This window comes from Crocodylus siamensis, chromosome 2, assembly GCF_052110815.1.
Source record: "Crocodylus siamensis isolate JL-2025a chromosome 2, ASM5211081v1, whole genome shotgun sequence".
Lineage (NCBI taxonomy): Eukaryota > Metazoa > Chordata > Crocodylia > Crocodylidae > Crocodylus > Crocodylus siamensis.
Genome location: NC_143396.1, coordinates 223,061,737 through 223,078,402, shown reverse-complemented (window position 1 = coordinate 223,078,402; position 16,666 = coordinate 223,061,737). Strand labels below are relative to the sequence as shown.

The 16,666-nt window shown below is 44.2% G+C and overlaps 1 protein-coding gene across 1 annotated transcript; it reads right to left on the bottom strand.

The window, feature by feature from the left end:
• Positions 1-29: 29 nt before the first annotated feature.
• Positions 30-16,494, bottom strand: EIF2S1 (eukaryotic translation initiation factor 2 subunit alpha). The gene is made up of 8 exons (XM_090033187.1): positions 16,340-16,494; positions 12,631-12,872; positions 11,007-11,086; positions 10,262-10,413; positions 4,031-4,137; positions 2,220-2,317; positions 1,114-1,257; positions 30-583 (listed from the first exon to the last, which is right to left on the bottom strand). The coding sequence occupies exons 2-8, from the start codon at positions 12,869-12,871 to the stop codon at positions 458-460; spliced, it is 948 nt and encodes a 315-aa protein (XP_089889313.1). The 5' UTR covers position 12,872; positions 16,340-16,494; the 3' UTR covers positions 30-457.
• Between the last annotated feature and the right edge of the window lie 172 nt (positions 16,495-16,666).

Below are 16,666 nucleotides of genomic sequence, written 5' to 3'. Positions count from 1 at the left end.
ACATGTGACAAGAAGAAAAAAAAAAAATCTTGAAGTGAAATATTCCAGAAATTTATTGATTATTTGCTTGAATACATTCTATGCAGAAAGGTGAAGACTGCCTGGTTTTGGTGTTCCCAGGAAGCCTCACTCAGAGACACAGGGAGCTATAAACAGCTCCTAGTCTGGAGTTGTTAGATATGAAAATGTTAAAGTAGGTCTATGGCCCCTCTCTGGCCCACAGAATTCGAGTCTCTAGTGACAACAGGTACCTTTCTCTGACAAATTCAATTTGTACAACCTGCTGTATAAAGCAGCTCTATTTTATACAGGATTTTATGCATTGGTCTGTTCAAATAGTCAAATACTTGAAGTATTTGCTTCTGGAGTTTTCAATACTGGAAAATTTCAGTCCATGGTGTCCGTATCAGGGTCCTTAAATTTTTCATCCTTAAATTGTACTCATCCCATAACATTTTTAGTCTTCAGTTTTGGCTTCCATTTCCTCAGCATCATCATCTCCATCCACTTCGGCATTTTCCCTCTCCAGCCTTTCCAGCTGCCTTGCAAGTTCAGTCTCATCTGTGTCAGTAACTACCTTAGGCTGAAAAATAGAACACACACGCACACTGTTAATGTGGTTTTCTTTAATAGCGTTTAGTAAATGTAAAATTTCACACATGGTATAGGAAAATCAGAACATTCTGCAAGTTTTCTTCGCACTTGTTAAATAAACCCCACCTCAGGTCATAAACACCACAAAACACCACAATTTTTATGGTCTTCAATATCCCCTGTGATGCTGGTAACAAGCCCTAGGGCAAATGCAGAACACAAAACAAAACTAAATCTTTAAAACAACCAAAGAACAAAGTTTTTAAAAAATCTGTGTTTACAACCGAGAGCATCACAAGGAACACAGGGAAGTCTTCTGGGACAAACAAATTTGATACTGAGAGTTTAATCAAGACAAAGATTTGTTCAATACAAAGATATAAAGTAGGGTGACATTATCTTGATGTTTGTATGGGTTTTTTTTTAAATAGACCCAAGACTGAGATTTTCCTTGTCTACCTGAGTTGGTCTCAAAAAGAGGAAAAAAGAAACACTTTTTAATATAGGAACTGTTCTCACCTCCATTTGCACATTGAAAACTCCCCTCTTCTCCTCAATCTTTTCTTTAATGACAGCCATGGCTTGATTCAGAACAGAGAGGCCTTCAGTTCTTTCCAGTGTTGTGGTGGTCATCACGTAACGAGGCGGCGCTATCAGATTAATCTACAGAATGTGGTTGATGGGGAAGGAAAAAAAAAGTATGATTCTATGAAAAGAAAGACTACAACAAAAACTGACACAACTGAACACCACTCTTATTTGAAAGAGTGTAACAACACAATTAATAGTGCTAAAAGCACACCTCTGTCAAGAATGGTTTCTCAAGTAACATGAACTACTTATGACGACACAGTTAAGCTTACAGTTTATGAAACATACTGGAAAATTAAGTCTCATCTAGATCACATCTAGCATCTTTCATTAAAGACTTCGTTGAAGGGGATATTATCGACCTTGGAGAGACAGGTAAATGGAAGTACAGAGAGGTCATGGACCCACTGCACACCTTTCCAAAAATACAGGCTTGAAAATGCAGACAATGATTTCATACTTGTGTGAGGAGATAGGATGTTTGCTCAGCTATAAGAAATATTAGTTGCTTCCAGAATGTGGCAAACAATTCAGGGTTTCTGGAAAGTGATCATCCAAGAACGCACTCACTATTCATTTGGACAGAAAACTATGCAGAACTGACTGGACATAGTAGTTCCTCTGTGACTAAGTGAGACATCAAACCTATCTGGGCTTAAAGCAACCCCTCTCTACCCAGGCTGGTCTCAACAAATCACACCCATTATCCCCTTACCTTACAGATAGAACCAGGAACAGCAATTGAGAAGTATGGTTTATGTAGAAAGTGAATTAATTGACAAGGCTCACCAGGGTCAACAGAAAGTATGTAATGTGTTGAACTTCCCTGGAAAGACCCGCAAGGTCACAGCACGGACAAAGGAACAACTTTCCTCCAAATATTTGGGAAGAGAGGAGTGTAAAATGCTTGACAACTAGAAGAACTATTTCCTGACTCCAGCACCTGACAAACTTCTAATGCTGCTACTGACAGGGATCTGAAGACAGTACTATAGTAACAAGGACAAAATCTTAGGGTTATCAATATCACTTACTTTGATGGGCATGTTCTCTGTCGAACACTTCAAACCAGCCCTCAGAGCTTCTTTCACTGCATCAATGCCCTCATACCCATAACAGGCAACTTCAATATCTAAGGCAGACAAACACAATTCAATGCAAAAAATAACATTTTTTAAAGCTGCACATTCTAGGACTAGTACAAAACAAGCAAAATGCCTTCACTGCTTTTTGGAAAATTCACACCTGCCCTGTTTTCAGTTTCCTCATCTGTAAAACAGAGAAAGTACTTATGCTCTAATAAAAGTTTTGTGATTATTATTGTTAATATTCAGCTTCATATTGAAAAGACATCAATTAATTATTAAAAGAATGTACTGAAATAGATGCAATGACAAAGTTATTGCATGTACTGAGTAAGCAATGACAAGAAGGTAAAAAAGACTTAGATGCTAGATCAAAATGGTGATAGCAGAAGAGATCAGGATGAAAGCTCCATCTAGAAAGATGAAAGCTGAGAAACTGTTGTCTCCAAAAGAATCAAGGAATCTGTCTGTACTAATACCCAAAGCACCTCCTCATGGCAACAGGAGTTTCATAAATTACGTTAGTCTGTGGCTGAGATCTGTACTACACGTACACATACACACTTTCTGAATTACCAGTTTCATGACAAAGACACAGAACCACAAAGCATGCATCTGTTTCTACCCGATTACTCACTAGACAAAGGTATTTGTAGGTCTAAATCTAACAACTGTATACACTTGATATCTGCAAATCAGTCTCACCTCCCAGGTGATTTATAATACATCAAGTTAGTCCTAAGGGGCTGCAATTACAGTTGGATAACAGGGTTAGTACCTTAGTCAGTCTCAGTCTAACCCTTGTAATCCCACAAGAAAATCCATGTACTCTCTAAAGACAGAATTAAAAAAACCTGCTTAGGTTGTCTCAATGGTTTTATAAGAATCTGGTCAAAGAGCATTTGTTCTGACTACTGTATTTAGTATGGAAATAAGAACCTCCATAGCTACATGAAGTCTTAACTTTCATTCACAAACCGCAGTGAAGAAATAGCCTGAAGATGCAGGCAATGGCAGTTTTATGCTTCTTATTTTATGCTGTTTTCCATATCCCTGTTTTTACACATCTGGATCATCCCTGACCCCATCATTCTGCCAAAAACACTGATTAACAAAGCACTATGGAGCAGAGGTAGTTTTTATCCCTGCACAGCAGACTGACTTTGGTTAGTATCCACTACATGTTGTTGGTTGGTGTGTTTTTATTCTGCTGAGTTATACTGCTACATAGCCAAGTATCCTGTATGGAAGATCCTGTCAGAGGGCAATAAGAAGCTGTCAGAGGTTGGGAAATCACCAATCTGACACAGCTGATGCATATTTTAAGTCAATAATGCATCAAGACAAGGGGGTGAATTAGATTACCTCCCAAGTAGCAACTTCCAGTTTCAACCACACAAAGATTAAAACCTCAGAAACAAGCTTATGAAATACCCAACAAAGCAATGCATCTTAAAACTGAGCCAGAATCTAACGTGCTATTTTTAGTGTCAATTCAATCTGCCTTACTTATGTTGTCTCTCCTTAAAAAAAAAAAAAAAAAGTACAAAAAAGGGATATGGAGACAGTCAGTCATAAAGTGCTTTATTCAAGGACAGCCTAATTCTGAAACAGCAAATTTATTCAAATGTTGTGTTACTAAGCAATGGTAAAAATTTTAACATGGTTTGTAATTTAACAACATTTGTAACTTGATTTCTGTAACTGTGCTCTGTGTAGAAATGCTCTGCCCCTCAAACAAATTGCCACAGGGGACTCACCTGCTCGAATTTTCACTGCCTGTGGTGTCAGTCGTCTATTTATGTTGTCAATCAGCACCTTCCTCTCATCTTCTGTCAAATCTAGACTATCCAGGATTGCAGGATCTCTAAGTCCGACAAAGCAATGTTAAACATAATGCTATAGCAACTGATAAACTTGTGTGCAAGTGAGGACAAGCAAAGACAAGAAGCAACATTAACATGTGGTACAATTTCAAAACCTCTCTCTCTGGAAGCATTTCTTGATACAGGAAGTACATAGCTGTTTCAACCTTTAATTCAAATTATGCAGGGGAAGTAACACTACATAAAAAAGAATTTTAATTCAAAAGAGGAAATAACAACGGTCTAGCTGCAAGCACACATTCCTGAAGTGAAAAGGCATCTAGTGTTCCACCACTATCCTTTACTCAAAGGAGGCATAGCTATGTGAAAAAGTAAACCTTAACGGAAAGATCTAAAATAATGGTCTATTAAAAACAACGCTTTGGTTGGGGCAAATTTTCATTCATCTGGAAATGAATTTGGAAATAAGACTATGCAACCTCTACCCAAGAAGTGTAGTGCTATATCTCCCTCTGCTGGTGATTGGGCCACAAACAAATTGATTAATCTGTTACAGCCTGTGCAAACAAATAGTTTAAGAACCAGAGACCCCAGATGCAAGCCTTGCTATTGCTGACCCATACAAAATGGTGTGGTTACCAGCAGTGACATTTCTCTCTATTGTTTTACTATATTCAGCACACTGCTACACAAACAGCAGAACCTACTGATGAGCTTCTGACAGCACAGTTCCCACCAAGAGCACGCCACTGGCTCTTACACAGTCGTTAGTCTTCTGCGCAAGTCATTCCCTGTTGCTCAGGAAGCCAAAATCCTACCAGTTCCCTTCAGAGGCCTCAATTAGCAACCTCAAAGAGTGACAACTCTCTGAAACAGAGTGACAACACAACCACCTGAAACACCACTAGCTAATAAATAGTACCTTTTTCTACTAAAGATAAACCAGCACACTCTATGCAACAGGCTTAACTGTAAGCATTTTGGAGATTATTTTCTGCTACATCATGACACCCTTTTACTGGCTTTATATATAGGATAGAGCATAAGGGCCAATGTGAATAAGCTAAAAATACAAACAAGTACGGCACAGATTTTATGAAAGTGCATAGCCATAACCACCATACTGTCTCTGGCACTGGCACCATCACCGAGGGAGTTTTGGGCCACAGTGACTCCATCCTGTAACTACTTGCCATGGGAGCTGCCAGGTATTTGAAAGACACCACAGATTTCTTAAAAATACTGGCCTCCATTGATAAGCTTCTAGCAAATATCAGATGGATGTCACATCTCTGTCTAGCAACATCCCCCCATGACAGCAGATTACAAGCCATAAGGAACATTATTCCTGACAAGAGAACTGATTCAGTTTCCAATACACTCTCCTGCTTTGTCCTCACACACAACTATTTCAGGTTTGGAGACTCCCTATACCTACAAATGATTGGCACTACCAAGGGCATAAGTATGACCAATATATTTGTCCATATAGGTTAATATATTTGTGATAGACCTTGAAGTCTGTTTCCTCAGCAAATGCTCCTCTCATCTGACCTATACCTAAGATATATCAATGACATCTTTATATAGACACATACATGGGAAGGAAGCTCTGTAGAGAAATTCCACTAGGACTTTAACATCTTCCACCCCTCCATAAAACTGACTCTGAAATACTCCTCCAGTGAATTTCATCTCAGTGAAAGTCTGCAATCGCTACATCACCAACACATTGCATCAGAAACTTACCAACTGCCACAGTTACTTTCGTATCACCAGCTTTCATCCTAAGTACCCCACTAGAGCCATTGTCTACAGCCAAGCTCCACATTATGACTATTTACACTAATCCCACCAAACACAGTATACAGTTTAAATATCTGGAGTGGGGATTCCTACACTTACAAACCCCAAACCATAGCCACTCAAATCAATAAAGCCAGACTCAGAATCTACTCCAATTTACTACAATACTGACCCCCAAGACAAGAACAACAGAATCTCTGTTGTGAATTAATACTTAGCCTGAACACCTTGCACAAATCATTAATGACCTCCAACCACTCCTGGAAAATGACAACTCACTCAAGGTAGCCAGGGGGGACAGACCAGTCCTTGCTCACTGGCAACCCCCCACAACCTCAATCATCCAAGTAACAGGCTACCCAATTCCTATTCTTACCAAGGCACTACGCCTAGCAACAAACCCAGATGTAAGCTGTATCCTATCATCAATACCAAATAACATGGATTACAACATCCAAAGTCCATTTACCTGCACCTCTACCGAAGTCATATATATGCCACAGTGCCCTATCTGCTCTCTATATTGGACAGACAGGACCATCTCTATGCAAAAGAATGAAGGGGACACCCATCTGATATTAAGACCAAAAACACAGAAAAATCTGTGGCAGAACACTTTAACCTTCCTGGGCATTCCATTGCTGACCTCAGAGTAGTCACTTTTATACAGCAAAAATTTAAAAGCTGGCTTGAATGCAAAATTGAGTAACAAACAATCATCCACAGACCAGATGGCATTAAGTATGGTCTAAACAGGGACATTTTTATCCCATTACCTGGATTATCTTTTGTAACCCCTTTGTCCCTATGCCTCTTTTGGCATTGCCCTCTTCAGCTCCCTGCCTTGCTTTTTGTATTCAAATCACCCCCTCTATTCAATAGCTTGCTCTATCCATGTCCTTTCATAGCACATGATGAAAAGAGTTCTTGGTCATAAAACATTATGCATCTCTGATTAACTTAGTCTATAAAGTACACCTGCCTTAATATAACTTGTCACTGCCACCTGCTGGTAGATCAAAGTTATATTCTTTAGATTTCTGAATTTTTTTTTTTTTAAAGAGGAGTAGAAGGGGACATATCTGAGAAACCAGCGTCTGTCTGGTTTGCTAGTCAAGGCTTGTGAAGGCTTCATTAGAATCAACTACAGGTCTTATATTTAAAGTGGACTAACAATCCAAACAAATCCATTTTAGCTGAAAGTAAATGGTATCAGACTTCAAAGTGATATACAACCTCTGTTCCAAATGCCCTAGAACAGGTTCTCAAACTGTGAGCTCCATTCAGGTGGTCTACAGAAAGGGTGCAGAACAACTGAGACTATCTGTACTTGTAAGGTAAGATTACCGATATTAAAATATGAGTTGCATGCTTTGATATGTAGAGCAAAAAATAGTGTAAGTGGTCTGCTGAAACCCTCACATTTTCAAGTGGTCTGTGAAAAAAAAAGTTTGAGAACCACTGCCCTAGAAAAATAAGGTAAAACCTATTAAAAAAATCTAGTCTAGCAAAACTGTAGGATTACAGGTAAACAGCATCCTTTTTGAATATATCAATCTCATAGATTTCATAGATCTCATAGACATTAGGGCTGGAAGGGACCTCGGGAGATCATCAAGTCCAGCCCCCTGCCCAAAGGGCAGGAAGTCAGCTGGGGTCATAGGATCCCAGCAAGATAAGCATCCAATTTACTCTTGAAGGTGTTCAATGCAGGTGCTTGAACCACCTCCGCTGGCAGACTGTTCCAGACCTTGGGGGCTCGGACAGTAAAGAAATTCTTCCTTATGTCCAGCCTGAAACGGTCTTGCAGGAGTTTGTGACCGTTCGACCTCATCATCCCTTGGGGCGCTCTGGTGAACAGACGTTCCCCCAGATCCTGGTGGTCACCCTTGATAAACTTATAGGTGGCCATCAGATCACCCCTGAGCCTGCGCTTTTCCAGGCTAAAGAGTCCCATGGCTCTCAGCCTGTCATCGTAAGATCTGTTTTCCTGACCTCTGATCATGCGCGTGGCTCTCCTCTGGACTCTCTCAAGCTTCTCCACATCCTTTTTGAATTGTGGAGCCCAAAACTGGACGCAGTACTCCAGCCGCGGCCTCACCAAGGCCGAGTACAAGGGGAGAATGACGTCCCGGGATTTGCTGGAGAAGCATCTATGGATGCAAGCCAGCATTTTGGTCGCTTTACTAGCCGCAGCATCGCATTGGAGGCTCATGTTCATCTTGTGGTCAATGATGACCCCCAAGTCTTTTTCTTCTGTAGTGCTAACCAACGTAGCACTGCCGAGCCTAAAAGGAAGCTGCAGGTTTTTCCTCCCAAGGTGGAGAACCTTGCATTTTTCGGTGTTAAACACCATGAGATTCTCGTCTGCCCATTTGCTGAGCTTGTCCAGGTCAGCCTGGATCACCCGCCTATCTTCTGGCGTGGATGCTTTGCCCCAAAGTTTGGTGTCATCGGCGAACTTGGCCAGTCCACTCCTAACTCCAATGTCCACATCTTTAATGAAGATGTTGAACAGTATGGGTCCCAGGACAGAGCCTTGAGGGACCCCACTGGTCACAGGGCACCATGATGAGTGACTGCCATCAATCACAACCCTCTGGGTCCGACCACGAAGCCAATTTCCCAGCCAGCGGATAGTGGTGGAGCCAAGGCCACAACTGGGCAGTTTGGCCAAGAGGTGATCATGGGATACCAGATCAAAAGCTTTTTTGAAGTCAAGATATATGACATCAATCTCTTCTCCCTCGTCCAGGTGATAGGTCACCTGGTCATAGAAGGAAATGAGATTGGTCAAACAAGACCTACCCACAACAAACCCGTGCTGGCTGTCCCTTAGAATGTTAGCCTGGGCCAGTCCCTCAAGGATGACCTCCTTAATAAACTTTTCTAAGATCTTCCCCAGGATAGAAGTCAGGCTAATGGGCCTGTAGTTAGCCGGATCCACTCTCCTCCCTTTCTTGAAGATCGGCACCACATTGGCCTTCTTCCAGTCTTCGGGCACTACACCAGAGCGCCAGGAGTTTTCAAAGATCCATGCCAGGGGCTGGGCTATGACGCTTGCCAGCTCCTTGAGTACCCTGGGGTGCAGGTTGTCAGGGCCAGCTGACTTGAAGGTATCCAGCTTCTCAAGGTGTTCCTTCACGAGGTCAGCATTGATGGAGGGTAGGGAATCCCCCTCACCCAGATTTCCCTGTCCCATAGCAGGCATGGGCATTCCGTGTGACTGATGGAAGACTGACACAAAGTACCTATTTAATAGGTTGGCTTTTTCCTGGGCGTCAGTTGTCAGTTGCCCCATCTGGTTTAGCAGGGGTCCAACATTGCCCTTGCTTTTCCTCCGGCTCCCCACATATCTGAAAAAGGACTTTTTGTTGTCCTTGATGCTTGAAGCTAGTTGGAGTTCAGTTGCAGCCTTGGCTTTCCTGGTTTGGTCCCTGCAGGACCGGACCAGCGCGGAGTAATCCTCCTTGGAGGCGAATCCCGTCCTCCATCCTTTGTAGGCTTTCCTTTTTAGCCACAGTAGGTCCGCTAGGTCTCTGGAGAGCCAGGGGGCCTGCTGTGCCTTCTTGCTGCCTTTCCTCCATGTTGGAATAGATTTAGCTTGTGCATTGAGGATCGCTTGAGAAGCAACCACTCTTCTTGAACTCCCATCTCCCTGGGGTCATGGTCTCTGAGGGCCTGACCGACTAGCCTCTTGAGCTTATCAAAGTCGGCTTTTCTGAAGTCAAGGACTTCTGTGTTGCTGACTGACTTGCCAGCTTTACGGCAGATGGTGAAGGTGATCAGCTCGTGGTCGCTGTCACCCAGCTTCCCATCGATCATTAGGTCGCCGATTAGGTCGTCCCCCGTAGCCAGTACCAGGTCAAGCAGCGCTTTGCCTCTCGTTGGCCCACAGACTTCTTGGGTCAGGTAGAGGTCATCCACGCACGAGAGAAAGCTTTGCGCCCACTCAGATTTAGCTGAGTGATCTCAACAGCTATGTATTTCTATATTGTGATAGGCACATATTTGAGAATATCTGATTTGGAGATAACTGAAATGAGACCCAATTGGTTCCTAAAGCACTAGTTTGACATAGGTAGTTCTATAGAATAATTAATAAAGGAGTGCAATGGCTACAGATGACTACAAGAATGATGAGCTGGACTTTAAACTCCTTCATAACACCATGACTCCTCCAGATGGTAACCTGCTCTTATCTGACCAGTGTATTACAACCAGGCTGCTACCTGTCTGAGAGGTAAAAGGAAAATTTTGGTGGGTCTATCCCAGGAAACATGCGTCTGCAACTACACCACTAAAAGGAAAGAGGTGCTCTTACGAGATACACCACTAAAAGGAAAGAGGTGCTCTTACGAGACTGCATGCTTGAATGCATCATAAGCGCCATATCCAGGTCTTTTGTATTTGTCATCAAACACCCAGGCAGTTCTCTGGAACAGACTTTCCAGCTGCTCATCCTTAGTGTACTCCAAGACCTCAGCAACATGACGAAGGATGCTGTAAACCTAGGACACAAATAAAAGAGTGGGGATGAAGGGACTCAGGGGAAATTATTATTCAGATTCTAAGATTTGTGCAATAGAAATTTCCTGTGTTTGCACACAAAAACCAACTTTATGTCTGCGCCTCTAGCTGCTACTGCAATATACAGAGAGTAAAAGTAAACAGTGTTCAAGTAAGAGGCAGCCATGATAAAAGGTTAAGTCTTAAACTGTATGATGCTGACATCTTACAACCCCCCCAAACCTTCCAGCCAGTACATAAAGCAGCAGTATGCCAAACTCCAGGCACTCTGAAGTATCAAAGTGGTTTATAAATACTAGCCCTCATCACACATGTGAGAAAAAGATGCTATGTGCATTTAAAGATCCTGAAGTAGCATGTGACACTAAGAATGTATAAAGTTACAATATGGTTAACTGAACTGGAAACAGAACCTAGGAATCCCAGCTCCCAGTGCTGTGATCTAACACATTAGAAAATATACTGAATTAAATTAGAATAGTATTTCATTTTCATCCTGGGTCAGCTCTGTGTTTCTTTTTACTTACGGATACAATGGGCAATTCCGACGGCTGGAAAGCATCATATAACTTACTGTCTTTGATTTGGTGAACTTGTCTTCACATTTGATTGCCTCTTCTGGGGAAACTCTTCTTTTTGACAAGTCAATGTAGCCTAAGAGGAGACAAAATTTCAGAATAAAAAAAAAATCTACAATATTCTTTACTTCCGGCTTTCTCTTTGCTGCTGTCTTTTCAACACCCCCTCCTCCCCATTCCCACTTGCCACCGACAGCAGTTATAAGCCAAGTGAAGCTTAAGAGAATGAATTTGCTCCAGAATGACTACCAGGAAGACTGAAATTGTTTTAGGACAATAAGACTTGTTTTTTGGATTTTAAATCTACTAAAAACAGCTCTTCCCTTTCCCCCAAATGCTTCTGAAATATTATTTCCATTTAATAATATTTGTCCCCAGATTCAATGCATTTTCCCCCTAATGCTCTACTTCAACAAAATCATCATTCTTCCCTGAACTGTACAGTCTAGGTTAACAATGATGTTGGCACATAGAAACTACACTTTTTTAGAAAACACTCACATCGATACTCTGGTAGTTTATCTGGGTATGGCTCTCCACTATCATAGGTAAAATCTAACCCTGATTTCTGGATACAGTTCCTTGATCCCATTTGTGTAAGAGCTGGAAGCACTGCTGGGAGATGCCCATATACAGTGAGGCATGCCTTCTCTTGCTTAATCACAGCTAATCAAGGAGCAGCACTGATGATTTGAATGGGAATCCATCTAGTTCTCCTCTAAAACAAGCCAGGGGGGTTCCCCTCAAGGTTCAATGAGGGAAGCGCATTAGAAGTTAAGTAAAGGAGAATCTAATTAGTTTGAAAAGTAGCTTGTGTCCTTCAACACAGTTTCTCTCATCTGGAATGGACTTCCTGCATCTCTCCAGATCATTTCAAGTCTCCTCTGAAAATCTTTTCCCTCATCTTTAGCCTCTCAATTGCTCACTCCTTTTCTATCACTCGTTGTTAACTCTGAACGTATATTTAATTCTGAGAAGTATTTCAGAAATACATTTTACCATAACAAATTAAGCAATCTGGTTTCCAGCTTCTAAGAAAGCAGGCATGCATTTTCATTAACTCTTCAGATGAGCAAGAAAACAGGTTTGAGATGGCATTGTTAAATGCCAATACTCAGTATAGTGTCAAATACCATCTCTTACACAGGAATACATTAAAAAGACTTTAATGATGTCAGTTACTTGAATGACAGATGCTGGCATTAAGGTTGGTGGGCCAGGTTTAACTCTACTCTGAGCATATGCATTATGAGGTACAGAAATGACATCCTTGTCTACTATTCTAGAATTGGGATTCTTGTCCTAATGCACGGAGAAACTGCTCTCTGTGTGCTGGAGCTCTGCTTTTTTTCTAAAACAGCAGTTTATGGTTGCCATTCTCATCAGTCAGTATCAACAAAAATAACTGAAAATATACAAACATAAAAATATATGTCAATAAACTGCCCTGGAGTTTGCCTTTGTATGTATGTATATGTATAAACATACAGATACACAAACACATGTGGTCTAATCCTGCAAATCTTCATTGATGCAGCTTGTCCTCACTCCTATGAATAGTCCCTTTGAAGCCAATGAAACTACTTCCTAAAATGTCTCTCCAAATACTTCTGAACATACCTTTCTCTTTGTCAACCCTTATAACCACAACACATTCATTCCTGCCAATGCGGATGAGTTTGTTTATGGAGCGGATACGTCTTCTGGACAGCTCACTAAGGAGGATCATGCCTTCAATGTTGTTGTATTCCAGTAAGCTGACATATGCTCCCATTTCAGCAATGGACCTAACGTTGACCATTACTACATCTTCCACCTCTGGAAATTTATGTTGATAGAATCTACAGCTTAGTCCAGGCATTCTGGGATGGGAGGAAAAAGCAGAGATTTTTGTTTGCCTCAGTACAACACTGGACACAGCAAATCCACAACTGTGGGAAAAAGGGTGAGATTTAAACTGCAGGTGCAGAAAGAAGAGGAACGCTTGCCTGCTTGGGATCAGGAACTGGGCAAACATCCAATTTTACAAACACCGTTCTTGCATTAGTGTTCATTCAGCAGAAGTAATTTATTTAAAACTGGCATCTGTATTAGCACAATAATATTGAAAACAAAGCTACTAAAAACTATTAATTCTGGTTCTGGGCACAATCTGCTTGATTGTGCACATGCGTGATGCCTTTTAAGTAAGTAAATTCCCAGTCTGCCCTGATCAGTCACCCAGGTACCATATTATCCGGTTTTAATGAGGCGCTATAGTCCACCATGAGCAGGTGATAAGGAGAGATACTGAGTTCCTCAACTGTCTGGTTTGCAACAGATTGCAAAACTGTGCAAACTTCAGCTGCAACAAGAAAAAACATACAAGGAAAACATCGCGTTCACAGGAAAACAAACATTGTTGGCTAAGTAGGATGCTGGAGTTACGGCTGGGGAATACAGTGCACTTCTGTACCCTGTGGGGAGCCCAGACCCAGTGCAGATTACTTGGGATAGCCTCTGAAAGAGGCTTTCTGGAGGTCAGGGTAAAAGGAACTATTAGAGTGGAAGACGGCACTGACCAATCCAAACCTGACCATGTCCTAGAGCAGAGGTGAGTAATTATATTGGGCAGAGGGCTGCTTACTGAGTTTTGGCAAGCTGTTAAGGGCCACATTTCCCTTTCCGACACAGGGAAGCAGGAAAAGCCCCATGGTCCCAGGCCAGAAGCCTCTGGTAGGCAGGGTTTCTGGTTGCGGGGAGCAGAGCTGGGCAGGCCTTGCTGATGGGTCCTGCCACCAGCTTCCTCTGGGTTCTACTGCCCCTGGTTCCTGTCATCTTTGACAGGCAGCTAGGAGCAAATAAATATTAATTTTGTAAATTTTTTAGGGGCCCCACAGGCCGGATAGAATGGCCTGGTGGGCCAGATCCAGCCTCCGGGCTGTATTTTGCCCACCCCTGTCCTAGAGAAACTTAGGTTAACCCAAGTAGATGCTGAGCAGGAAGAGGAAGCACTGGAGAATTACATGGGACTTTCTCCTCCCCTCCTATTGAGAGAATTCACTATCTGCTGCTCATCCAACCGGTACAAAGTTTCATGAGAGCCAATCAGAATCAGAATTAAGCCTAGATGATGATCACGTAGCATGAGGTAAAGAAGGTGCCTTCTACAATCTTCAGTTGGTAGGAATCTGTTGCTTTTTCCGAGGGAAAAATCTTCTCACGGTGATCCACATGCTGTGTACCTGCACTATCCTAGGATAGTAGTTCTCAAAATTTTCAGGGCCAAGGCACCCCACCACCACCTTTTTGAATGCAGAAGCACCCTGGCTGAGAACCAGGGTTGGTGCCGCCTCATCTTACCCGAGTGCTTCTCAGTTGGGCTCTGTTGCCAGGAAGGGCTGCAAAACTGCCCCTGCTCCATGGCCAGTCTGGGAAGGGCTGTGCCATGCACACACATTCTTCCTGTATTATGGCTCTGCCTGTCATATCCGAGGGAAATGTGGGAGGGGGGGACAGAGGGGGTGCAGACCAGAAAGTGCTGTATGGCATGATGCAGTTGCGTTGGCCAATTGTACTGCTGTGGCACCTCTGAAGCCCCACCCCCCAGTTTAGAACCACTGTTTTGGCACACCTCCACTGGAATATTTGCTGTCAAGGTTTCAGACACTGCTGCCTGGAATTGCCTTCCTCAACAAGCCAACCTACTATGAGATCAGCACCGTGAAGCTCAGACCCTCCTCCCACTTCTGTAGGATCTGTTTCTACTTCCAGGGCAGAGCCACAATCTGGATATTTCAAAGCTGATGGTGGGGCAGGCCCCAGGAAGAATGGCCTTGTCTCCATCCTCCAGCACCTTCTGTGAGGAAGGAGAAGAGAGGACAGTGGCAAGCAGGAAGTGTGACAGATGGGGACTCCCCAGGATAAGTGGGCGTGGGCAGAGGAAACCTCTGAGGATGAGTGAATTCTTGAGCTTTGAACGTGTGTGTTATGTATACAGGTTTCCTTCGCTTTATGCTCTACATGTGTTCCTAGAAAATGGCACAACTCATATTCCCATAAAGGGAATCCACTTTACAATGTAACAAATAGGGATACATTCTGAGACCTCCACTGTACCCCCAGACCCATTTCTACCACTTTTACAAGACAATTTTGGTACTCACCAACAGCAGACAGTACACACAAGCACAGGGCACTACCATAATGGTGATGGCAACTACAGAAACACGTGTTGCACACAATGAGCGAGGAACACAGATCCACACAGACTATATTCTGGTGTACGTCACTCTCACAATGCCTTGCACAAAGCAGCTGACCATGGGCTTCCACCACACCATATATATTCGTGTGTGCGTGTACACCAGAGGTGGGCAAAGCCTGGCTTGCAACCCAGATCAGGCCCACCCACAGTGGACTCCATTTCACAGCAGCCCTGGGTCCCTGCTGCTCTTCATGGAGACCCCTGGGAGCACTGGGGCACGACAGTGCTGGGCCACAGACCCAGGGCTCTGCCCCAGCCAGACCTGGCACTGTCTCGCCCCCACGCTCCTATGGTTTCCACGAAGACTGGCCAAGCACCCAGTGTTCAGGGCAGGGAGCTGCTTTGGGCCGGGATCTGGCAGTGGTGACAGCACAGGGTGGGGCTGGGGTAGAACCACAATCTGCTGTCTGCACGGCTCTGCCCACAGAACCCGCGCTGGCTGCAGAGGTGCGCAGCCAGCAGATCACAGCTCTGGCCCTGCTCCTGCCCCTGCCCCACCCTGGGCTGTCACCACTGCAAGACCCTGGCCCCAGCTGGAGCAGCTCCCTGGAGCCTGGCCACTCGTGTGTACACGCCCATGTAAATATATATTTATACCTTTCTGTGCACACACGTGAGCACAAGGAGCTGGAACGTACATTCTCTAGCGGTATATACCAGTCACTATTATCTATCTAGATAGAAGGGCACAGATATTGAATGTCGCCAGCGCATTCATAACACATCTCTATATAACGTATCGGAGGGTGGGGGGGGGCTTCGTGCGTTGACTTGTGCTGCTCCCAGGAGAACACAATGCAGCAGCGGACTTTTCCCCTGCTTGAAGGACGTTTGTGCACAGAAGCTGCAAAGAACATTTTATTCCAACTACTTAGCTGATCCCGTAAGAGAGCACATCCACCCAGGGCGCTGCCCGCGGCCGCCCGCACGGAACCCGCACACGCGCTGCACAGGGCGTCAGAGGCCGCCGCAGGCCCGGGCCGCCCCGCACGCGTGTAGCCGCCGCAGGAGCCACGTGGCCTGGCCCGGCGCCCGCAGGAGCCAGCTCGAGCGGACCCCCACCCGCCCCTTCCCCGCCGCTACCTGGCGGGTCCGTGGGGGCCGTTGGCCGCTCTCGGGGTCTCGCTCCGTTCGTGTCCGCCCGGCACTGCGCAGGCGCACACCCGCCCCTTCCGCCCGGCAACCTCGCGCGCAGCGTGGGAGGGGGATGGGCTCCTCCCTAAGGAACCGCTAGGGTGCGGGGACTTCCGGGTGGCGCAAACCACCTCCAGAAATCAGCTCTACGCGTCATTTCCTGTGGCAAGGGCAAGATGGCGCCTCAGCTACGGAAGGTCACATGACAGCTACTAGCCGGATGTACTGGAGAGGAAGCGGAAGCGGAAGCGGCAGCAGCAGCAGCAGCAGCCTATC